Source organism: Periplaneta americana, chromosome 5 (assembly GCF_040183065.1).
Source record: "Periplaneta americana isolate PAMFEO1 chromosome 5, P.americana_PAMFEO1_priV1, whole genome shotgun sequence".
Taxonomy (NCBI): Eukaryota; Metazoa; Arthropoda; class Insecta; order Blattodea; family Blattidae; genus Periplaneta; species Periplaneta americana.
This window is the reverse complement of record NC_091121.1, coordinates 96,382,597-96,409,419: the sequence shown is the minus strand read 5'-3', so window position 1 is coordinate 96,409,419 and position 26,823 is coordinate 96,382,597. Positions and strand designations below refer to the sequence as shown.

The 26,823-nt window shown below is 36.0% G+C and overlaps 1 protein-coding gene across 4 annotated transcripts in view; it reads right to left on the bottom strand.

Annotated features, from left to right (window-relative positions):
• LOC138700016 (aminopeptidase N-like) overlaps positions 1 to 26,823 on the bottom strand; it is a 69,611-nt gene that overhangs the window by 27,235 nt on the left and 15,553 nt on the right. For all 4 annotated transcript variants that reach the window (XM_069826301.1, XM_069826297.1, XM_069826298.1 and 1 more), the window contains exons 2-10: positions 24,852 to 25,026; positions 22,339 to 22,616; positions 20,731 to 20,886; positions 19,486 to 19,664; positions 13,609 to 13,744; positions 10,524 to 10,707; positions 8,591 to 8,747; positions 6,527 to 6,792; positions 1,750 to 1,945 (exon numbers count right to left, since the gene is read on the bottom strand). In XM_069826301.1, coding sequence (XP_069682402.1) covers positions 1,750 to 1,945; positions 6,527 to 6,792; positions 8,591 to 8,747; positions 10,524 to 10,707; positions 13,609 to 13,744; positions 19,486 to 19,664; positions 20,731 to 20,886; positions 22,339 to 22,616; positions 24,852 to 25,019 — 1,720 coding nt within the window. In that variant the 5' untranslated portion in view covers positions 25,020 to 25,026. The remainder of the gene's footprint in view (positions 1 to 1,749; positions 1,946 to 6,526; positions 6,793 to 8,590; positions 8,748 to 10,523; positions 10,708 to 13,608; positions 13,745 to 19,485; positions 19,665 to 20,730; positions 20,887 to 22,338; positions 22,617 to 24,851; positions 25,027 to 26,823) is intronic.

Sequence of the window (26,823 nt, the reverse complement as noted above, 5' to 3'; positions counted from 1 at the left end):
AGTTTTTTGACTTGTTCGATATTCTAGCTGTGAAGCAATGTATGAATACCATGGAATGTTAATAAATACAATACAATACAATAATTTTTGAAATGCCAACTGTGGTGTACACAACAGCGAAGGAGCAGCTTCAGTGATGCGTGAAAGCCATAGTTTACAGTTCAAATCTGTCAAGAAATGGGTGTTTGCCAGTGAGATGTTTTGTGATTCCTTATTTGGGGATACGGTGTTACCTCGTATGTATCCTTTTAGTGTCAGGTAAAATAACTCTTGTTTTTTCATCAGAAGTATAAAATAGAAAGTCATTGCCACGAAGATGAAACATACAATACTTCCTCATACATGCTATACTAATAAAATTATTTACTATACTGCAAAATAAGATGAACTTTCGTTTCTCGATTACACACAAAATAAGTATATCTTATAATATATCTTCTGCAGCTATCAAATCAGTATACCATATCTGTAGTGGTCGTCTGCTATACATCACAGATCTACAGTGAGTCTCAGAGAACGTTCCCGTTGTTTCTGTCGGCCGACCAGCTGCAAGTCCCCCTGCTACTGCCGCTGCTTGCATTGCGAACTCTCAGCGATTCGTCGGATTAAAACTTACGTAGGCCTACTATGTTATTAATATGACATTCGGTAATCACTCTCCTCACAGTAGCTGCTGGAAGTGTTGCTAATCTTTAGTGATACATAATTTACATCGTCTTAAGAAATTATCATTCACACACGTCAATTTATCTGCACTAATAAAACGAATTTCTGTTCAAATGTTTTCTTTGTTCCTCCAGCGTATGAGGACTAAATTATTTTTCATTGTTCGCCATAAATAAGTCACATGATGTTAGATCTGGGGAACAAGCAAGCCATAAGCTCCTGCTAATAATCATACGGCCAAATATACGGATAATATTAATATATGGGTAATATAGTACGTAAGTTTTAATACGGAGAAGCGCAGTGAGTTTGCGGTTGAAGCAAAGGCAGTAGAGGAGAGGACCTGCCGCTGATTGGCGACAAACACCGGGAACATTGACTAGGACTCACTGTAGGTCTACATGACTCGTCTTGTCCTCATTAAAAGGCTCCGGTATCTCTTGTCCAGATCTATGAGTCTTCTGAAGTCGACCATAACTTCCATTTGGAGATGGCACGAGGAACATTCGCCATTGAGCACAATGCATTCGATGTCACGCAATCATAAGTGGTGTCCTATTTTTCGAGACAGATGTTAATGAAAGGGTAATTCTGAAGGATGCTCATGAAATAACGAGGAAAAATAGGTTCAACCGTAGGAAAAACCCTTAAGGTGCTATACGTAGACATTTCGCTAGCCTGCGCTACGAGCGTGCTAAACTAACCCCGGCTATCGACTGATTACTTGTACAGGATTCATATCATATCATATCATATCATATCATATCATATCATATCATATCATATCATATCATATATCATATCATATCATATCATATCATATCATATATCGCTAACGATGGTTTATGAATACGAAAAACGTTAGTTCGCTGATCATCCACCGGAAGCCCGCGCTAAGAATGCCTATGAATACGGCCCTTGAGCTTTGGCTTTGCCCACTACGATAAAATTACAACTACGCCAACACCGAGTTTTGAACTCGGGTCCGCAGTTGTCGTAAGTCACCGCTCAGCTAACAGAGCTAACACGACTTAATATTCTATTTTGTTTATAATCTGGCGTTTGAGACTTTCTAGCACGTACCTGTAATTTTAATGTTCAGAATGAGCCACTGATCCTTGCCCGGCATGTCTGTGATCTTGGTGTCGTGGTCGCAGGATGTCCAAGCCTTGGGGACCGTAGTGTTGAAGTCGGCCTCACTCTGCGAGGTGTAACTGAGTGGCGCGATCCAGCACGACTTTTGTTTCTCCTCTGCATCCGTGTGTGAGAGGAATCGTCTCTGTAACGCAGAATTTCACAACACTCTAAACTTAAACAGTCAGGGCGTCCGCGAGAAAATTTAGATTAACATTTTTTTATACGGAAGTATTGTATTTTTATTATGATAGACTGACCCTATAATTTATCAAATGTATATAATATTGTTTATAATTACGATGGCAGTTCCCAAGTATACAGGATGATGTGTTTCAGAAGACATAAAATATCAACGCTGTGTTCGTTACACTTGTCTTTCGAGTCTCTTCTCGTAACTCTTGTGCTTCGAGTCTCGCTCATCGTTCTCGAAATAGCATTTGGTCAACGTGGAAAGATTTCGTAACTTTGAATAACATACATAATTGAAATAATTAACATTAGAGATGTTTAATTGATACAAAAAGACTAAATAAAACGGTATCACAGTTATCAAAATGTTCTGGTTCTACTATCAGATATTACCTATGGTTATATCATTATATGAATAAAAAGAAAATCTAAAATAAATTTGAATTTCTAAGAAACGTAAAACATAGCGTTAAATAAAACGTTTTGTTTTACTTGAGATTATATACTTGATCTCAAACATATGAAAAAGAATTTCGTAGTCTTTTAATAAGGGCCTAGTAATTAAATAAAGATTGGGGAACGGATTACTACATTGAAAGGTAGAAATGATGTTTCAAATAGGCTACTTGATTGTTTATACATATATAACAGTTGACAAAACAGATAAAAGTTCAGTCTGGTATAAACAACTGTGACGATTCAAGGCTGCTTGACGTTCGAGAGTTGATCACTCCCGAAGTCACGACAGGCAATACTGTCGTGCGGTTTTCAGCTTTGCGGACGCTGTTAGTCTTGCATTCTCGCTCGTTGTTCATCTCTAATGAGAACTCTTGCTATTTATTCATGAGTAATTAGTATTGACAACTCTGTACTGCATTAATGATAAATGTAGGCCTATTGGTACAAAAATGTGTAAATATTTTTTTAGCAGGATGAAAGTTTCGTCCACATTAGACCTCAACGTGTCACCATTGTGTACACAACACAGTTTATATCGTGAGGCTTATTTCTCCCATGTGATACAGTACCTATCTCAGAGGTAGTTCTTTTTATTTTTTCTTCTTCAAAAGATAAGATAATCATTGTTTTAAGATCAATATACTAGGACTGCTGTGCATAGAAATCATTCTTTACGAAATCTCAAAGAAAGAAATCACATTGTATCAGGTCTGGAGAGATTAAATTAGATTTTTTTAGAGATAGTATTTGGTGTTAATTGCCAGAGTGAGTTTTCCTTGAGGATTCCCATCGAGTATAGATGTTTCCTTAGACCACAATGACCCGTGAGAATTCAGTCTGCAGTTCTCAGTTGGGGTCTACTTATTCTTATTAGAGCTCCACAGTAAGTAGTAAAGTGAATTTCTTCATCATTGTTTTACTGTGGCGATTTCCTTTTTCATGTATCCAGTGCTAATGGTAATTATTTTTAATCCATTCATCAATCTACGTAAAGATTAATTCTTTTTTTGGTCCTACAGACTACGTCTGTTACGGTAACAATTAATATTAGAGGAGAAAAATTCGCTAATATTACTTGTTACCGTAACAGACTTATTCTGTAGGACAAAAAAAATCTTTACGTAGGTTCTTCGAGTAACAGTGCATATTACTGTGGAATCCCGGCCACCAAGTCATTCAACTGAGTGCGCTCCTTGTATAATGACAATTGACTTAATATAAAAATGTCAACATACATGTCGAACTTAGTCAGGCCACAAAGGGAAAAACACTGGAGTAGGAGGATTCGATTCGATGCTGTGGATTGAACTTCGGCGTAGCTCAATGGTTATAGCGCTTGGTACGTAGAACCAAGGACCCGGGTTCCATTCCCGGCGCCGGAGCGAATTTTTCTCCTCTAATATTAATTACATTCATCAATGGATTTGAATTGTGGAGATACAAATACCAAGTACTGGTTCAGGTCCAGTAAATGTTTCTGCAGATCCTTTCCTTGCAAGGGTATCTGCTCTCTCATTGTCTATCACTCCATTATGCCATGGCACCCAATCAATTAGGCCTATTAGGCCTACTTTGTTGAATATCAGTTCTGGAGAATTTGGACGCGATAATTGACCACCACTGTCTCACCAGTTGATGTCGAATATTATTCACGAACTTCTTTTACTCAATGAGGTGATGTACCATCTAGCTTCCTATTGGAGCTATAGTATCAAAAACAAATAATGAGGTCCTTTTCTGAAGATCACATTGCGTAATGCCTGAACACTTTGCATGCGGTAACGTTGACAAATTGTGTATGGGATAGCTATCTCGGCGAACAGTCTTCTAGACTTTTCTTTTGAATTGCTGTCAGCAGCTTCGGTTTTCAAAACAGGCTTATGACCTCTTAACAGATATCCACACCTGGCCGCGAAATCAGGCGGCCCGGGTTTCCTTTCCCGGTCGGGGCAAGTTACCTGGTTGAGGTTTTTTCCGGAGTTTTCCCTCAACCCAACATGAGCAAATGCTGGGTAACTTTCGGTGTTGAACCTGGGACTCATATCACCGGCATTATCACCTTCATCTCATTCAGACGCTAAATAACCTAAGATGTTGATAAAGCGTCATAAAATAACCTACTAAAATACAAATCTTAACAGATCCACTTTTTTCAAACCTTGCGGTGCCATATTCTCGACTTGCAAATGGGAGCATTTCGAATATCATAATTATGATTTTGTCATCATCATAATCATAATCATCATCATCATTATCATGATGTTTTATCGCGTATTTTCATCCCTGTCTCATCTCCGTCTCATACATCTCGTGTCTGACTTCTACATCAGTCTCATAATTATATGCTTTCTGTATCTCCGTCTTCAGCATCTCCAGCTCGTCGTTTTCTTCTTCTTTTCCATGTCTCTCCTCTTCATCTCCATCTCCTACATCGTCATCTTGTCTTCAATCGTCCACACGTAGTCTCCGTCCTAGCATAATTTTATCTTCACCATTATATTATACCTAGTAATTATGATATATTAAAATCATCTCGTAATAATATAGAGTATTTCATCTAAAAGATAAGTTTGAGAAATGTTATTGCTGCAGTAATAAAAATATAATGACAATAATAATATAATATTAATAATGGTAATGGTAATAATAATATAGTAGGCCTAATAATAATTACTTTTTTGTGTGCACTGAGGTGAATGGGTTGAGTATTATATACTGTATTTAGAACTGTACACACATGGCGCTTTGTTTGAACTTAACTTATGATACACTCATTGTTCTTTGGTAAAGTTACATATTCACTAAGGTATACATCGACTCTTAGGATAAAAATCCACATGTTTCAAACTTTGCTGACATGATTCGTTGGAGTAATCTAAGCAATTAATTAATTGAAACTTGAAAATCAAATTTGGGGCCCAAAGAATTTTTTTTAAATCAATACAATTTTGGACTGACCTAACTTCATTAGAAATTGGTCTAGGGTAAAACTTTTTTCGCCAAATTATCCCCTACATATGGTGAATGTTATAAACTAAAATTATTTATCTTGAACCATTCAAAAGATATGCCACGTTATGTTAAGCACTATATATATATATATATATATATATATATATATATATATATATATATATATAATAATTGAATCGCACTTTTTAGAAAGGAACTAAGTCAAAATTTGTCATTTTTATTTCTTCTGATGAAATGATTAATACTTCCAAGACGCAAAGATAAACAAAGAAAAGAACTTAAACAAATCTTTCACTGTATCTTTAACATCGAGTTGATGTTTATATTACGGCACTGGCACACTGGTATTTATTCATGAAAGTAAGTTCTTTTGCTCTGCTAAAAAATAGAACATTTTTACTTAGTTCCTTTCTAAAAAGTGCGATTCAATTATATATATATATATATATATATATATATATATATATATATATATATATATATATATGGAATAAGATAATTATAATCGATTGAAAATAATAATTTTAGTTTACAACATAGCCACATGTTTAAACTTTAATTTGGTACCTCAATGAAGTATTTTGCAAAATTGGAAGTCTACTTTTGTCCGTAGGAAGGATAATTAATGTCATAAAATGTGAAATAGAAGAAAACAGACACTGAAGATGACGTAAGGTATAGAAAGTATAGTGCGCTTATATTATAAATGCCCAAATAATTGTGAAATTATTGAGATAATTGGTACAAGTTATATAGGTACTCGTATTTTTGGAAACTAGAATAAATGAGCTTCCAGAGGAGGTAGAAATATTATTTACCAAAATTTTGAAGAAATATACGACATTTCTAGACTCGATGTATACTTTAACGCCATTCATACGCTGTAAAGGTCTACTTACCTGCCACGCTCTGCACCTCGATTCGCAGAGCTCAAGAGGTGAGTTGAGAATAGTAACATCTAAATTCATTTCAAGGTATTACAAATTGCAACAAATTATAGATTTCTGCATGTTCAGCAATGAACGAAAATAATAAATTCGTTTCTCTTTTTGGTATAATTCGAGTCGGCATAAAAGTTTGAAGCAAGGTGTTTCATACTGACTTGGTTGATTATGGCGGTGCCCTCTTCGTAATCCCTAGTAACTGTGATGACGGGGTATCCTGTCTGCAGCGTCCAGGTGTCCATTATCATCTTCACATTCATATCCCTGGGAAGCACTCCTACTCTATGAGCCTCTTCTGTGAGGCTCTGCCATAGATCATCTTGCTCTGCGTTAGAGAAGCGATGAGCTTTGAGATAGTTGCTTACTCCCATCCGGAACACTTCTTGGCCAAGGAAGAGGCTCATCATCCGCAGTAGATAACTGCCTGTAGTAAATAAATAAATAAATAAATAAATAAATAAATAAATAAATGAATGAATGAATGAATGAATAAATGAATAAATGAATAAATAAATAAATAAATAAATAAATAAATAAATAAATAAATAAATAAATAAATAAATAAATAAATAAATAAGTAAATAAATAAATAAATTAATTAATTAATAAAGTGAATGGCATTCATTCTGTGCATCTTGCTAGAATTATCATGAAATTGAAGACCTGTCCGGAAAAAAAGATGTAACATCAAATTATTGAAATATGCGACTTATGTGGAAAATTAATTTTGAAGCATTGTTTACAGAGTATCCCAAAAAAGATGTATACACTGTTTGTTCATCAATAATTTTGGAACAAATTGAGATAAAATTCTCATTTTCGGGGAAATTGTAGCTTAATGTTGTTAGTTGACAGTGACATGATGAGCGCGCAGTGTAGTGTGAAAACAAAATGTCGGATGCAAGGTTGTTGTTCGAACAACGGAAGGCGATTTTGAAGTAGTATTTTAAGTTAGAAAACATTAACGAGGTACGGCGACAATGGCGGAACGAGTTCCAAACAATACTGCCGACACGTCTAACAATTTCGCTTATTCGGCACAAATTCGGAGCCAGTGGTACCGTTAAAGATGTGCACAAAGGACGTTCCGGGCGACCTGTAACAGGAACAACTGCAGTTACCTTCGCAGCAGTAATAATTTATACGTTCACCACAGAAGTCTGTGAAATAGTATGCACGTGAAACCGGAGTCTGTCGATCAAGTACTATACAGCGAATTTTGAAGACTGCAAAGTGGAAGGTGTACATTCGAAGACTGCTACATGCAATGAATGAGGACGATCCTGATCGACGAATTGAGTATACTGTGAGTGGTTTGAAAACCTGCGGAGTTTACAGGGAACATTGTCTGGTATGACGAGACACAATTCAAACTGAATGGTACTGTAAACCGCCACAATTGTGTGTACTGGACTCCCGAAAATCCGCATACCCATCAGGACAAAGCTGTCAATTTACCGGGACTTAATGGTGGTGTGGTTTGGCCTCCGGGTTTGATTGGGCCGTTCTTTATTCAAGGCACTGTTACAGGTGCTATATATCTCGAGATGCTTCAGACAACAATTATTGCACCTGCCATCCGAGAGCTGTATGGAGAGAACAAAATGGGGCTATCCCTTTTTTCAATACAATTTGATATAATTAGCCATTTTTGCACTGAACACATAATCACTGTGTCAATATTATAAACTACAACACAAGACAGCATATATATAGTATACAGTATACACACATATAGTAATGTCACTACTTCCAGAAAGTTATTCTTTGAGATATTTCAAACAAAAAAGTTTAATATAATTTTGTTCGTTTTTTCTATTTTTTTTTCGAGGTAAAATTTGTTTTATATGAAATATTTCATACCGTGTTTTGGAAAAGCCATTGATTGAATCCCCAATATGCTCGGTCACTTTAAGAGAACAGTGTATTATGATAATAAATGATAGAAAGAATTTTAGTTTTGTCCTTTAAAGTGCAGAAATCTGATCCAAACAAATATAACATTGTAAAATTCCCTTGCAGAAGGAAAAGTTACACCTTTCTTGCACTAAAAGATCGGGCATATTTTTTAACGTATGAAACAAGCAAAACATTAATTTCACCAAAAAGTGGAGCCACCCTTTTTTGTAGGGAGCCCTTCAATTGGCACGAACAAATTAGCCCCTACCTCTACAATATGAAGTAGAAGACAGGATTCATACACACTGTTTATGTGAGCTCACCCTTTTTGTAGGAGATCGAGTCGAAAATCTGTCCTATGTGGTTGGGATTTTCGATGGTGATAGAAACAGGATGCGATGACTGAAGGGCGTCGAATGTAAACACAGTCAACACTGACTCGACGTGTTCTGCGTCTAGCGAGTTCCATTCTGGATGAACCTGAAGAGAGAACATTATACTCACTTCGATGTTCCTATGCAACTGTATTTTTAAATGCATTTTCGCTCATACAGTGCCCTTAAAAAAAACGTTTTAGTTTTTATATAGCTTCATTTCAAAACTACATAAGCTTAATAAGCTTGGAATATTTTGTGTAGCAGTGTAGCATATGTGATCAGTAGAGTCCAGCGTTTGGTCACCAACCCACTGGAAACAGATTAGCTGTGTATAGTAGTGTCCTGCAATGTTCGAACATGAGAGATAAAGAGGTGGATAGAGATAGAGAGATAGGTAGGTAGATAGATATAGATATAGATACAGATAGATATAGAGAGAGATATAGAGATAGATAGAGAGATAGAGATATAGCCTAGAGAGGTAGGTAGGTAGAGGTATATATAGATATGGAGATATATAGAGAGATGGATAGAGAGAGACATATTATAAATTTCGCCTTATATCACATGAAAGATTCATCCCAAGATCTGTGCTAAAATTCTTAAGCGGTTAAAACATGTAGAGGTGGGAGTGGAGAACAGCGAATACTTTAATAACAAGGTGAAACAAACATGACAGGCCTCCTTCTGCGAACATAGGCGAATATAGAACTTCGACAAATTTGGACCTACAATGCAGGACGCTAGTGGCAGAATATAACGCGACAGTACGCTGAAAGGTTAATACACAGTTTATTATAGTGAAGTATGAGTGTATCTTCGTAATCAAGTAGTGTTCGTTTAAGTTAACGCTAACCGATTCTTAAGGCTGGTTCACAATAAACCGGAAACGGAAACGACAAGGAGAACGAGAACGGAAATATTGTTAAAATAAATGTATTCAAGTGTGAGCATTCACATTTAACTATTGTGAATGCTCACATTTAAATATATTTATTTTAACATTATTACCGTTCTCGTTCTCATAGTCGTTTCCGAACCCGGTTTATTGTGAACCAGCCTTTAGCCTGATTGAAGCTGTCGACCTCTGTAACAAAATTAATTGCGTTATTACTTGATAAACGAATCCTCATACAATTTATTCAGGATTTCATGTCTGGGAATAAGGTAGTAACTATTCTGAAAGAAAGATTTCCTAAGTCTTTGGAGGTTAATTTGCTAATAGTCGAGTTTGTAGTGAATACTTCAGTTCGATTGAGGTAAATAACAGTCACACCATTCTGATACCGGTATCAGAGCAGATAAAAAAGCAGAAACAGTGAAATATTGAAACACACAGTAAAAATGGAGAAGTATTTCTAAAGATAACTCCAAACAGACCTTCTTCCTCTTAAATTTAGTTGTTGCTATTTGGTCGCTGTTTTACAAAGGCTTGTGTAACATAATTTGATTAATTAATATTTTATTTCAAAAAGTAAAAACCGTCATTTTTATACATTTGTAGAAAAATACGCCAAAAAATTTCCTTGAGCAATACCACTTCGTAAAGCCTTGGTTTTTCTGAACCGACGCATGCGAGGTGCGAGGCCCGCTTCGCACAAATCCGAAATACACGAGAGATAGTGAGTGGTTTCTATAGCTGCGAGGTGCAAGGTCTGCTCACTGGTGCAGAATTTTGTTCAGGATCATTGCATGCTAAATCTGCTTAAGAGGCCGCGCAGGAATATCTTAGTCATAGCACTTCATACAATTGTTTAATTTTATATGCTTTTATTGTCCTCGTAGAAATTTTATGAAAATCTCAATATCAATAAACATCGATCATCTGGGCTTCAATGTAAATAGCTAGTGTGTCGGTATCATTTGCATAGCAAAGTACCTTGTTAACACCTAGGGCTGAAACGTAAGTTGCGAATCCCTCGTTGAGCCAAAGATCTGTCCACCATTTCATGGTTACCAAGTTTCCGAACCACTGGTGAGCCAATTCGTGGGAGATCACGGTGGCGATGGACTGCTTGCTGGCGTCCGACGTCACGTTGGGTGCATATAGCAGAGCTGTTTCTCTGGGAATATGAACATATTTTAGTTAGGTTGGCATAACTGCGTTTTGATATAGTTTTTGGGCGTCTTATTTGTGCTGAAATGCAAAGTAGTCTATCCAACGTATTACAGTACTCAATAGGTACGTGCCATTCAGAATTGAGGAGTTTGGGGGAAAAACCAGGCAGTTCTAATTCAGTACTTTCCGAGATAATGAAGAAAAACTTTCCGCCAAGCAACAAGCATGTACAGAAAGAGACAGGTCCAAAATGCATTATAACTGTCAATGTAATTCTTGGAAGTACCTGATTCTTGGACCACACGAGAGAGTGTATTTTTTTCTTCCTCTGTGCATAAATATATAAAAAAATGGAGCTGCCTGGCTTTTCCCTCAAACCCCTCAATTGTGCAAATTTCGCCTAGAGAAGAAGATATGTCCCTGACGATGGAAACAATAAGTGGTTCCAAACATTGGATACTTCACAGTTATCGAAAGTAGACATCTTGTTGATAATTCAAATGAAATGAGATGACATTGTACTGAATACTTTGTGATAAGGTTATAGTGTACAATGAGAGCCAACCATTTGGCAGAGAAAATATTCTTCATAGACTAGAAGCATTTATTGTACTGCGGGATGAAGAAAGTGTGAAGGTAAAGCATGTCTGAACATCCTTCTAAGGCGCTTAATATCACAGAAAAACTTTGGTCTGTCCTTACCGTGAGACAAGGAACCTCGGAAGGTGCAGACTGTTTAATATTACGTACAAATACACGCACTTAAATTACCTTTTAAGCCCCAGAAAATGATAGTGAGTCAGCTTGTGAAATGTTTCTGAGCTGCTTAATTGACCTCCTCTTCTTGATATTAAATACAATAAATCTTTAGAGGATAAAGTGTCCATGACTTGCCTAATCCACCTCAGTTATACGTACCTCTATTCTATTCTATATTCTATTTTTATCCTGTATTATATTCTCTGTTCTATCCTGTATTATATTCTCTATTCTATCTTTATTATATTCTTCATATTCTGTCCTGTACGAGTTTTATATTCTCTATATTCTATCCAATACGTGTATTCTCTATGTTCTATCCTGTACGAGTACTATATTCTATTCTGTATTATTCTCTGTTCTATCCTGTATTATATTCCCTGTTCTATCCTATATTATATTTTCTGTTCTATCCTGTATTATATTCCCTGTTCTATTCTGTATTATATTCTCTTTTTCTATCCTGTATTATATTCTCTGTTTTGTCCTGTATTATATTCCCTGTTCTATCCTGTATTATATTCTCTTTTTCTATCCTGTATTATATTCTCTGTTTTGTCCTGTATTATATTCCCTGTTCTATCCTGTATTATATTCTCTTTTTCTATCCTGTATTATATTCTCTGTTTTGTTCTGTATTATATTCCCTGCTTTATCCTGTATTATATTCTCTGTTTTGTCCTGTATTATATTCCCTGTTCTATTCTGTATTATATTCTCTTTTTCTATCCTGTATTATATTATCTGTTTATATTCCCTGTTCTATCCTGTATTATATTCTCTGTTCTATCCTGTATTATATTCTCTGTTCTATCCTGTATTATATTCCCTGTTCTATTCTGTATTATATTCCCTGTTCATCCTGTATTATATTCCCTGTTCTATCCTATATTATATTCTCTGTTCTATCCTATATTATATTACCTGTTCTATTCTGTATTATATTCTCTTTTTCTATCCTGTATTATATTCCCTGTTCTAATCTGTATTATATTCTCTTTTTCTATCCTGTATTATATTCTCTGTTTTGTCCTGTATTATATTCCCTGTTCTATCCTATATTATATTCTCTGTTCTATCCTGTATTATATTCCATGTTCTATTCTGTATTATATTCCCTGTTCTATCCTGTATTATATTCCCTGTTCTATCCTATATTATATTCTCTGTTCTATCCTGTATTATATTACCTGTTCTATTCTGTATTATATTCTCTTTTTCTATCCTGTATTATATTCCCTGTTCTATTCTGTATTATATTCTCTTTTTCTATCCTGTATTATATTCTCTGTTTTGTCCTTATTATATTCCCTGTTCTATCCTATATTATATTCTCTGTTCTATCCTGTATTATATTCCCTGTTCTATTCTGTATTATATTCTCGGTTTTGTCCTGTATTATATTCCCTGTTTTATTCTGTATTATATTCTCTTTTTCTATCCTGTATTATAATCTCTGTTTTGTCCTGTATTATATTCCCTGTTCTATCCTGTATTATATTCTCTTTTTCTATCCTGTATTATTTTCTCTGTTTTGTCCTGTATTATATTCCCTGTTTTATCCTGTATTATATTCTCTGTTTTGTCCTGTATTATATTCCCTGTTCTATTCTGTATTATATTCTCTTTTTCTATCCTGTATTATATTCTCTTTTTTGTCCTGTATTATATTCTCTTTTTCTATCCTGTATTATATTCTCTGTTCTATCCTGTATTATATTCCCTGTTCTATCTTGCATTATATTATCTATTCTATCTTGTATTATATTCTCCATATTCTATACTATACGAGTATTATATTCTCTATATTCTATCCTGTACGAGTACTATATTCTCTATATTCTATTCTGTATTCTATTTTCTATCCTACATTCTATATTATATTTTCTATTCTATATTCTCTTCTATTCCATTTTATATCTCGACAAAGGTTTGACTTATAATAAACATGGCATTTAACTTCTTAACATTTTATGAGTATCCGTATCATATACCGAACTAATTAAAAAAAATAGAGAGTAATAAGTATTGCACGTAATTAAGGTCTCATATAATGCAAAAAAGAACATTTAAGCTAAAATGGACATGGGAATTAATATTTTGAAGCTCTTCGAAATTAATTTCTTTGAAATGACACCCATCCTACCTGTAAGTGATTAGTCCCCAGTTTTCCATGGCCCCCGAGCTGAAGTCGGGAATGGCCACCATGTCTTGTTTGGGTAGCGGATACTTCACATCGAAGAATTGCTCGTAAAAGTGCAAGACTTGTGGTCCTACTTGACCTGCAATGCCAAGAAAAAGTTATAGATGCTATGAAGTTGGTAGACATTATAATCAATTACGAAGAAAAAGTTGCATAATTGCAGGGATAACCGGAGTTCTCAAGAACACCTGTCTTGATATAATTACAGACAGACTTTCTCTGGATGCTGCTGTATGTCCTGTCTATTTCATTATTTCTGCAGAATTTCTTAACTGAGTAAAGCGATCATTTTTGTTATACAAATGTAAAATCCTAAATATTTCAGTATAAAATCACGGATACACATACGAAGTCTCTTGTAGGTTACTGTTGTATTTGTGACCCGTAAGTCATTTTTTCCGAAAGTGAAAACCAGATAGAATCTAAAAATAAATCTGATCTCAAACCATAAGAAAATAAATTAATGGTTTTACAGTCACAAAGCCGAGCCGAGCACCTGCCGTCTAGTAGTCAACAATATAATTATCATTTGGGATAGAGACGCTGTAAGGTTAACGTTATGAGCAGGGAAAGGATTTATATGTAAATACATATTTACTTATAAAGCTAATATAATTTATATTTTGCATTATCTTTATGTTTCACAATGTGTAGGGTTGAAAAATCCTACTTTTATTTTCCATATTTTTCCATATTTTAGAGTTTAGTACATATTTTCGTTAATTTCCATATATTTTCCATATTTCATATAAAACAGTCCATATTATATTAGGTTTAACAATAAAACAAAACAAAATTCCATTAACTTTTAAAAATACATTTCAACAATAGAGATTTAAACACATGTTCAGTAATCCCTTTAACATCAGAGTTATTTGAAAATTAGCAGTCCTATCAACAATGGGAAAGTAAGTTACAAAACTGTATTAATTTAATTTAAAATTTTTAACAGACTTCAGTTGTGCAGCTCAACAGTTAAATGCCAGTCAGAGTACACATAGGTTCAGTTTTGTAAATCATACTATAAAGACGGTAAATATGCCAAAAGTACGTCATTCAGTCAATTTAAAATCAAAACTAACAAGTTACATTTCAGAATTTAAAGAAGATGGTTTATCAACTGACAATAAAATATTATTTTGTAATATGTGTCAGTGTGCAGTATCATCTACACAAAAGTTCCTGGTGCAACAACACATTACAACTAGTAAACATCAGGCCAACAAACAACTAAATTCCAAGCAGAGACAATTGTTTTTAACACAACCAACAACATCGAATGTAAGATCTGAGTTTAACATCGACCTGTGCCGTTCTCTCATCTCTGCTGATATTCCTCTCTACAAACTAAAGAATAAGGTCTTCAGGGAATTCCTTGAAAAATATACTCAACATACAATCCCGGATGAGTCAACACTTAGGAAGACGTATGCTCCATCCATCTACGATGAGACAATACAGAAGATAAGAGATGAAATTAAAGATAGTTCAATTTGGGTTTCCATTGATGAGACTCCCGACAAAGAAGGTAGACTTGTTGGTAATGTAGTTATCGGTTTGTTAAGTGAACAATATTCTGAACGAATTCTTTTACATTGTGATGTTCTAGAAAAGTGCAATAACAAAACTATAGTTAAACTGTTCAACGAAGCTATGGGTATCCTGTGGCCAAAGGGTATTATGTACGATAATGTGTTATTCTTTATTAGCGATGCTGCCCCTTATATGGTCAAAGCTGGACAAGCATTATCTGTTGTATATCCTAAATTGACTCATTTTACTTGTGTGGCGCATGCATTTCATCGTGTGGCAGAAGTGGTCAGAGACAATTTCCCTAAAGTAGATTTGTTGATTTCATCAGTGAAAAAAGTATTTCTCAAAGCTCCCAGTAGAGTTAACGTGTTGAAAGAAATGTACCCTGAAATTCCATTGCCACCAAAGCCAATTTTAACTAGATGGGGTACATGGCTAGAAGCAGTTGAATATTATGCCGAACATATAGACTCTATTAACAATGTTCTCCTTGCATTGGACTCTGAAGATGCAGTCTCAATTGATACTGCGAAAACAGTTACCTGTGACATAAGTGTGAAGAATGACTTAGCTCACATTCAGCATACATTTTCATGCATCATAAAAACGCTCAAAAGTCTCCAAAATAGGCACCTTTCACTATCTGAAAGTTTTGAAATTATAAATAGTACTGTGGAACAACTGAATCGTGGTAGAGGTAAAGTTGCAGATGCAGTAAGAGCTAAGGTGGACACTGTACTTTCAAAAAACCCTGGATATGAAGAACTACAAAAGGTTGTTGCTGTGATGAGTGGTGAATCAACAGTGAAGATTAACTTGGACTTATCCCCAGCAGACATTGTGAAATTGAATTATGTACCAGTTACTTCTTGTGACGTCGAACGCTCTTTTAGTCAGTATAAATCTATCCTCAGAGACAATAGAAGAAGATTCACTTTTCAGCACTTGAAAGAAATGTTTGTAACCTATTGTTATGGTAACAGACAATAAAAATTGTGTTTTGTTGAAACTACATTGGAAGATAAGGTACGTCCATTATATTTTTTGTTTAGTTTGATTAAAATGTACCAATATTTAACGTACATAGTCATTTTTTTATAATTTTAAGTCCATATTTAATTCCATATTTTGGTAAAAATCCATATTTAATTCCATATTTTGGTAAAAATAACTACATATATATTTACATATTTCATATATTTTTAGTCCATATAAATCCGTTCCCTGGTTATGAGTCTCCGTAGGTGTTAATAGGATTTTCTTAACCTATGTTCGTCACATATCGTGGGTCCCAAATTTTTTCAATCACAAGATTGGGTGGATCACGTTTGAGACACTTACACAATTGAAACATTTATTGGGTATATCTTGGAATCGAACACGGGATCTGTTCATAATCAAGTAAGCTAACCACTAAACCAAGGTGGCGCCAGAAAGTTTGGTAGAGAGTATATCAATTAGGTTACCCATCTTCGAAAAAATAATCTTTTATTCTTTTTTTTTTATAAATATACAGTAGGTCTACTACGAGTAGTAAGTAGCCCATTAAGTATCGACGGAATCTCGGATATACGACGGCTATTCATAAAGTGACTCCCGTTTTCACATAGATCGCGCAGTAATCCGCATAGCGACCCCGTCTTTGTAGTGAATGTTGCATAATTCAGTTCGCTTCGAGCAGTGATACAGGGATGATAAGCGGCTGTTACTCGCAGTGCTACGCGTGTTCAAAATGTATGCTCCAATTGAGAATCTCGCCAACTATGAGATACGCTCGGTGACACGATTTTTTTGTGGAGAAAACTGTAAAGCGGCTGAAATCCATTATGTTACACTCTGAGGTGGTTTTCTTGCACAACGCCTGCTCGTATACTGCGCACCGTACTGTGCCCGAACTGCAAAGTTTCAACTGTAAAGTGTTCGATCATCCTCCCTACAGCCCTGATTTGGCGCATAGTAATTGCCATCTTTTCATATATTCGAAAAAATGGTTTGCATTGCAGCCCTTTGATGATGATGATGATGATGATGATGATGATGATGATGATGATGATGAAGAGTTGTAGTCCAGCGTCGTGGGTTGTCTTCAGTCACAGGCGGGAGACATATATGACTGCAGTTTTTAAAATCTCCTTAAACGCTATTATAAGTGTGCCTATTTAGCTGGAAGCTATGTAGAAAACTAAATCAAAGTTTGTAGTTTTAAACTGTTGTAAACAAATCATGTAACAACATTGTCATTTTTGTTGCAATAAAATGGACAATTAATACTTTATGAATAGCCCTCGTAAATCTAGAACATATTTAATTGACTATAAAGAAACCAACAAATTCTTGATAAAAATATGGGAACAATATTTCATTCATCTAAAGCAGAAAATACTTGATTTTAAACTATGTTTCTTGTAAAAACTCTGCTGGAATTATTGGAAACTGTAGTCTTTTTAATAGGAAGGATACATTTACGTCTCTTGGGTATAAACAACCCTCTTACCTCTGTTACTTCTACTTACAATGTTTGTATCAATTTAATTTGTCATAAAGGACAGTTATAATTAATTCTGTGTTATTACATAATTCATATTTGAATTTCTTCTTATGTATAGAAAAGAAATATTTGACAATACCAAAGCATTAAAATTACAAAAGTAAGAACAAAAATTTTAACCAAGTCTCCAAAATAAAAAACTGAATTGAGTACATATCAACAAAAATTAACATTACAACTCGTATTATTAGACACATCTATATTTAATAAAGTTCAACCAAATCAGTATGATTCATTTTCAGATCTTGAAAACGATAAGTTTCAGAATGTTGATCACTTTGAATGCTGTCATCACCAAAGCACCGGTCCTCTCTCCCCATGGAGTAATGCATTTCTCTGTGGCTGCTTCGTTGTACTTAATCATAAACTTCTCACAACACATGTAACTACTCGCCATCTTGAAAAATTCTAATCATGTGGTTTAGTTGACTCTTGGACTCACGTGATACCGTGTCCTTGACGTATTTTTACCACCAATCCAAAATTGAATGCAGTTATGCAAAAGGAAACCAAGGGATAATGTTACCAGGAAGCTAGAGAAGGATCATTATTCATTACACAAAACAGTCTCCTTATGTAGGTATACCCACAGAAAATATGCTTCAAAATTTTGTTAAATTAATTTTGAAACAAAAGTAAAACTTTGAACTTAAAATTCTAAGTTCCTACTATGTGTGGGCTGCATCCAATTTGCACAACTACGTCCAATTGAGATTTGTCTTTTATATAATAATAGATATATTCGAGTTACGACTATCGTCTTTGTTTGCCAAACAACATTTTTCTCGATCCTGCCAATCTTCATATTTTGTTTCACATTCATTGCTTCATTTATCCCATTTTGCCAGCTTCTTTTTTCTGATATCCTCTTCTTGTTTTTTCTTGTGCTATCCCTATCATATTTGTGTTTTAATCTTTCTTCGGGCATCCCTTGAATGTAGCTACACCAACACAATTTTCTTATACATTTTTATAGTAGAATTAACGTTTCTTTCGACTTCTGAGTCGACCTGGTTGGCGAGTTGGTATAGCGCTGATCTTCTATGCCCAAGGTTGCGGGTTCGATCCCGGGACAGGTCGATGGCATTTAAGTGTGCTTAAATGCGACAGGCTCATGTCAGTAGATTTACTGGCATGTCAAAGAACTCCTGCGGGAAAAAATTCCGGCACATCCGGCGACGCTGATATAACCTCTACAGTTGCGAGCGTCGTTAAATAAAACATAAAATTATCGACTTCTGACAGCACGCTGGCCGCGTGACTTACGAGTCTGCTGTCATGGCAACGTTGTCAACTTCATGCTACTACTATGAGCCGGTCAATCAGTCAGCGATATGTTCTATAATGTGGCAGCATTGCCATAAGCTAGGGCGAAGAAAGCAGGGGGCGTCAGATGGTGATTGGCTACTTCCAAGGTTAACTTTGGTTGCCATGACAACAACCCGTAACTCACGACACTAGCGAACTGTCAGAAGTTGAAAGAAACGTTAATTGTGCTATAGGTAATGCAAATTATATTGGAGTGCAAGAGGTCAAATGACTTTGTCAAACGCCTGGCATTAGAAAACAACATCAACATATTTATAACAAAGAAGAGATCTCAGTATCCTTTGGTTCAGTATATAAGAGAAATGGAATATTGATACAAGCGAATAATCTCTCAGAAAGGGACGGACGAAAGAAACAAGACACAGATGAGAAAATGTGTTAAGTGTTAGGAGAGGCATGGTCACACTTACCTGCGAATTCCGTCTGTTGCAAGGCGTCGGGACGCGCCCAGATGCGGAACGTGACGTTAGTTCCTGGAATGGGTTCTGATATCCTGTACTTAAAGTCAGACACCATGAATGCCACCAAGTACGTGGACATGATCTCCGACTGCGCGAAGCGATCCCACTCCCAATTCGGCATGCCTTCTCTGAAGAGAGCAAAGAAGTTAACCCTTAAAATGGTGGCTCTAACCTTAAAAAAAATGTTAATAGAGTTAATCACTCAAAATTCAATTTGCTATGATATTGTTGGGCCTAAGAGCTGTGATTCATTTATAAAATGTTAAATTGTTTTTAATGGTTTTATTTTTTTAAATACTACTTCACTCACCATATATTTTCCGACACTGAAACAATGACCTTTACTATACTCGGAAGAATAATTTCCCAGGTTTACAATTTTACTGATGCTGATTTTCAGGTGGGGAAAGAAAAAAAACTGAACTCAACCTCGTGTTACTGATGGTGACGCGGAACATCTACTGTTTATGCACGACGATCGACCGATTTCATGAACAAAGCATGGCCACGATTTATTTGTGGCTTGTATTCCAAAGAGAATATTGACTAGTGACGCTAATATTTTGAGCCCTATTATACCATTGAAGCGAGTTCATTCTCTGAATAAAATATATGAACTAAAAACTGAAGTTTTATTCCCAGTTCAGAATTTTGTTTTGAAATGTAATATTATTGACTTTTTCATAAAAATACGGATATTTAACAAATGTTCAAAAAGAAATACGGACGGCAGAATAGACCTTCAAAATACGGACGTTTGGTAATCATATTCCTGTGACAGACAATACGAGTGCATATACTACTTTTCTGTTTTCTTTAAACCATGCCTGGGCACTAATACCTCAATCGACCAACCCTTAACTCCTCGATCCATCTTCCCCGGCTGAGACAGTAATTTTTTGATCTCATACGAACAGACAGGAAGGTAAACATTGCTCAGTGGCGGATTGTATAAGATAGGCATCATAGCTTTTATAAGCTCTCGGCTCTCGCTTGTCGCTTAAAATCCACCTCTGATGCACAATGCCTTGCTGTGTGTTTGTTTCTAGACGGTGTAAGTGAAAAGGACGTGGGCGGAGTTTCTCCCTTCCCTTTGACTTCCCCTCTTTGCCCAGGACTGATTTAAATTGATTTTAAGATACTGAATTTACTGTGACATAAGCATGATATCAGTTTGAAATTATAATTACTCACATTTCTTCAGTTTTGATTAGCGGCATGTTGCTGCAGCTAGACAGATGCTTGGGTCTTCCCAGACTCACTTTGAATTTTGCCTTGAATGAAGGTTCGTCGAAGCAGGGTAAAGCTCTCCTGGCGTCCGTCGACTCGAATTGCGTCACTGCCAACCACCTGCGAAGATAAAGGCATACTTTGAATTAAGGTAGTGTTAGCATTTGTTTAAGAACACAAATATAGTGCAGGAGATTCTGGTTCAAATAGTGAGAGTACAAGAGGACAATGTTCCCGGTATTCTAGTTTCCAGTACCACAGTTCTATCACAGTCATCCTTGTGATCGATGCAAGAGATATATGAAAACTGCTTCCCACTGGATCAGTTTCACAGAATGTCTATGGTGAGCCTGTTCAGGAAGGAGATAAACGTGCCAAATTTCTGCAAATGGCAAATGATGCTAACACCTTAGTGTTCAGGTGTGGAGAAATGAGGGAGACTATGTAATAAATGAATCTGCACAGTCCTTGCAGAATAAATTCATCTCGGAAAAAATTAAAGCACCACATTTTTCCTGCATCCATTTTGTAGTATTGTCTAAGAATATTTCCTGTGGTTTTTGAAACTGTGATACTGGAAACTAGATACATAAGGGAACATGCGCCAATGTTCTGTTGTGATACAGATTTTCTCCAAGTACTTGGAACACTGTCTTTCCTTTCCATTATATGACAGTATAACCATTTGATGTCTTAATAGTCTTTATGGCCAGGAAAGGTAATTAATTAATTTAAAATTATTAATAATTGTTCATTGATATACTGAAGATGTTATTCACTTAATGCATAAAGTCACTCACATGTTACTTCAAACTTTAAAGCGCTGTGGATATTATAATATTTTCGGTATAAGAAAGAAACATCATTGTGTTGGACGAACAATGTAGTTTGTATTTCACAAAACATTAGGAATACGTCCGCCGTTTTTGGTTCAATGAACTTCAGTCTTTCTGCAACGTCTTACACAGCATAAAATAACTTGGAATAGTGATAATTTCTTGCAAGATAGCATCTTTAAATTGCTATGTAGGGTTGTTGGATGTGCCACGAAAACTCTGTCTTCAAGGCAATCCTGCAATAAAAAGTCGGCCAGAATGAAATTTGGAGATCGTGGAGGCCATATTGTTGAAAAGTGCCTACTTACAAACGTGCCTTTATTCCTGGGGTTACTAACTACCCCACGAAGCTCGTGAAACGTGTGTACTACATTGAAACTCATAACCTACTGAGGAGTGGAAACTACTCTAAGAAGTGAATGAATACCTGTAAGTTGAGAGCTGTTCAAAGCCATCAAAATATATGGCAACAAAATTCAGGTTTTTGTGGGGTGACGCGTTACCCCGGTATGCATTCTAGGGTTGAAAATCTGAATAATACATGTGAATGTAAGTTATAGCGATTATAATCTTACGCGTTTAAGTCCATACCTACTTAATCTGACTTAGGAGACCACAAGTTCTCTATCTCACAATGTTCAATAGATCATCCACTATTTCCTGTGTAGTATTTGCACGCTTTTACAGAATCGACCTATAGTATAGTTCTTACTGGGTCCCACACCAATGAACTCACCTCGTCTCCCCGGTGCTTCGGTCTTCATAGCGGCTGCGGTAATAGCCAACAAGCCCCTCGGTGAGCTGACCGCGGTAAGGGATGAATAGGACGTACTGTTCCCCCGCCTCCAGGGGCTCCTCCAAATTCATCACATAAAAATCGTACTCAGGAACGTACTCGTGTGACGTCACATTGATGAGTTTGTGATCCTTAGACAGAACTTTCACGTTCTCCTCGAAGATTTCGAGGTCCTTCATATGTAACTTCACGCTCGAGGTGGAGGTATTGCACTGCACCTGAAGACATATGACGCAAACACGTGTTAAGTTAAAGCTAGTATTTTCAACCATTGCAGCAATTTTTCTACTTTCAACTAAATGTACTAGTATTTTGTTTTTAATTCGGTGCATCATTAGGGAATTTTCATCTGGAGATAGCGATAATGGAAAGTGCAAAAATTACATTGCGCCTAAGGATAGGTAGTATTTAGAACAGATTTTCACAGTAATTCGTTTTTCTTGACATCAACATACCATTCGTGCATCATCATCATCATCATCATCATCATCATCATCATCATCATCATCATCATCATCGTGTAACTTAGTTTCACATTACATGTCTGACAGGTACAACGTTTTTGACTGCAGGATGTTCCAAATTGCTTTATAAACCGTACAATTTCCAGAGTATGAAAGTAAATTCGAAAAATAAGTGATTTGAAAACAATAGATGATATATAAATAATCAATGAAAATAATATATTATTCAATGTATTTGAAGTTATTAACAAAATCGAGTTTTTTTATTGAATTGTCCGAAGACAGGTCTGAACCTCACAAGTGATAGCAACGAGGCACAACTCATGAGGCAACCAAGCCATGAGATAATGGGATAGGGTGGCCAGTTCCTTTCCCCATCCGTTGCATACATCACCGACTAGCTACTACTGATCAGACTTAAGACGTATACAAACAATATTGTTTCTCCTCTGACACACATCGTCAAGTGAGATGTACTGCCTGATATTAAATGTCATAATCAGCCAGAACCTCAATCAGAGGTAGAGTAACTGTGAATAATGATAGGAAATTTAAGTTGCCAAAATGTGTAGAAAGTGTACAGCATTTTCTGTTATTATTATTATTATTGTTATTGTTATTATTATTATTGTTATTATTACATCGTTATTATTATTATTATTATTATTATTATTATTATTATTATTATTATTATTATTATTATTATTATTATTATTACTATTACTAATTATTCTACGGTTATTATTTACTAATGTTATTGTTGTTATTATTGATATTATTATTGCCAAATATGTAAATAGGAAATACCAGTTATTTTCTTCTGGAGAAAAAGGTGGTTGTACTCTGTATAGAATACATTATTATAGCAAGTGGAGAGATGATCACTGTCCAGTACACGGGAATTTTGTCATTTTTAACCTCCTTTTCGTCCAAATTTAAGATTTTCATTGCCTAAGCGGAGTTTAAAGAAAAATGTTAAATACATATTTATTAACATATTTTTTTTTCAAATTTATTTATATTTATATTTTATATTATATTTTATTTATATTTATATTTCATGACGAAAAATGCAACAAAAATGTGCCGGAACGCTGTCCCGGAGCTTTACTTCAGAAGAAGAACACTGGGAAATACAATTAAAATTAAAAGACAAGTGTTTCCTTTACGGACGGGAATTCTGTTCACATACGCTAGTCTTGTATAAGTCGTTCGTCATTTTGTCTCCGATATCATTATGGATATTGTGGGGAAGAGAGAAGTGAGGAAGGATTACGCTGCACAGTATAAATAACTCTATGACTCTCTGGCAGAACTGGCTTAGCTGCAGCTGAACTATTGATCTAATAACGTATCTTCTTGTTTATGTCACGGTATTCGATTGCATTACAGGAGTAACTCGTTTATCTACCACATGTACCCAAATAATGGCTAATTTATATCTCCAAAGCAAGAACGGAAAACTAAAATGGCGTCTTATAATTATTGTGGATATACCTACTTCATATTAGTATGCTTGACGCACCCTATACTAATCACTAATTGGAAATCAGGTTAGAAGTACAAGGACATCATTATTGACAATACTACTAGATATTTTTACAATACGAAGTTTTGGTTGTTTTTAAATTTTTATTGGTTATTTTACGACTCTATATCAACTTCAGTGGTTATCTAGCGTCTGAATGAGATGCTGATAATGCCAGCGAAATGAGTCCGGGGTCAATCGCTGAAAGTTACTCAGTATTTGCTTTTTGAGGAAAAACCCGGAAAAAAACATCAACCAGATAACTTGTCCCAACCAGGAGTTTAATCCAGGCCCTCGCCTTTCACGGTCAGAAATGCTAACCGTTACTCCACAGCGGTGGACGTTTTGATTCTATGGCCCTAAGTTTGTTTGTATTTTTTTCTTTACATAAACATTTAATGCTCATCTGTTTCTTCTTATTCTATTGTGTAGTCGACCAGTCTATATAAGCAAATTCTTACCTGTATCCATATTCGTCCGTCAAATGTAAAGTTCCCGTTCGTTCCGAGGTTGGTAATAATCTCTATGGTGTAGGTGGTGGGAAATACATTTCTTGGCAGACGAAATGGAGGGTTGCCTGCGCATCCATAAGCGACGAGTACCAACACAAGGAGACTCGGCAACTTCATCCTTGTCCTACAACACATTTATGAGCAAATAGTGAATTTCCGACGTAAACTGTACTTAATGTAGTCTACTCAATTTTATCCTTCACTGTATTTATAAGAAAAATGATTTACATTTGGTTGCTCTTTCACAGTTAAGCTACAGACCAGATTCATTTCAGAAGGCAGTTATCTTGTGCGACTAGTTACATCAAACTATCTAAAGTTTTCAAAAGTGCTGCAAATTAGGACACTACTTACAACTAAATACAGCAGGTAAAGAAATAATGCTCCAATGGATTCCATCACATGTTGGAATGGAATAGAATTTAACTGAGGGGGGGGGGCACGATGGCCCAGCACTGCGACCTATTGAGATCTATTGCGCTAACCCTCGATATGGAATGAGTTGCAAGCCACAGATCCCCTACGAGCACCGCCCTAACCACATGACTCCCTTAACGACCGGTCCCTACAGCCGACAGAATCCATATACCAGTCATGCTTCGGCAAATTCCCCCAAGGCCCCCCTGTCGGTCCGAGGCGAAACTCCTCCCCCGAGTAGGTCCGCCTCGGGTGCCATTGCCGAAGCCATCCAACATCGCTGAACTACATTCCACGGAGGCCGGTCGAGAGAATCAGCAGCTTCAGGAGACCGCCGGTAGAGTGATCTGAAAAACCAGAAACGGGATGATGAGGAAAGGGTGATGGGGGAGGAAAGGAAGTGGCGAAGATGAGTGGGGTTCGAATCGCCTGATAAAGTTACCTGATATTCATCCATAGGAGTGAGGGAAAAACCCCGAAAAAACCTCACCCGGGATCACTGGGTTCGGAGTTAGACTCACTAACCCCTCAACCACAACGGTGGACATATTAGAGTTAGATGAAATGAGGACGACGGCTTCCTAACGAAGAAGGGCACACGCCACACAGATAAGCCTGAAGACTAGGTACATCCCTATCTTTCCATTCAGAGAAAATGATAATTAAATACAACTTCCACACTGAAAGATGCGACACTGCAACAGTTAAGTCAAGGTAAATCTTGGGCTAGCCTAATCAACAACAAGGATAAGATAGCAGGCCTTCCTGGAAGTGAAAGTGTGGCCTCATTGCACATAATTACGAAGGACGATTGTTTGGCAGAACATCCACATCGCTTCAACAGCATCCCATCTCCAAACTGCATGCTGTGAAACATGAACGTGGCAATGAATTGGGAACACATCAGGGACTGCACATCATTTCAGTCACCACAACAGATCTAAAGGACAGATGTATTGGGAAGCTAGAAGACTGATGACGATGCTTCAAAATGCCTGAGCATTAGATTAAATAAATAAATACAAATAACAATATCCCACATTACAGTATATGTCAGTGATGTCAAAGCAAGCGCATTTTTCTGACCTTGACGACGTGCGCGGGCAGCAAGCGCTAAGTATAGAAAGAGGAAGGGTTGTTTATATGAATAAGCAACCTGTTGGATTAAGAAAACAGTGGTGCACAAACTTCAAACGGAACGTGAAATTTTATGTCGTTATTTTTATATGGCTTCTTTCTGTTTAATATTATCTATATTGTCTGTAAAACAAAAGTACTAACACTGATTTCTTAATATTGCACTTGTGTTTTAAATCTTAATAACATAATAGAGAGTTAAGAAGGAATATTCACTTAAATTCCATAGTAGTATAATATTATACTGTATTAAGTGGATGAAACACATCATTCATAAAGAAAATTCACTTAAATTCCATGGTAGTATAATATTATACTGTATTAAGTGGATGAAACACGTCATTCATAAAGAAAGTGATATTCCAAA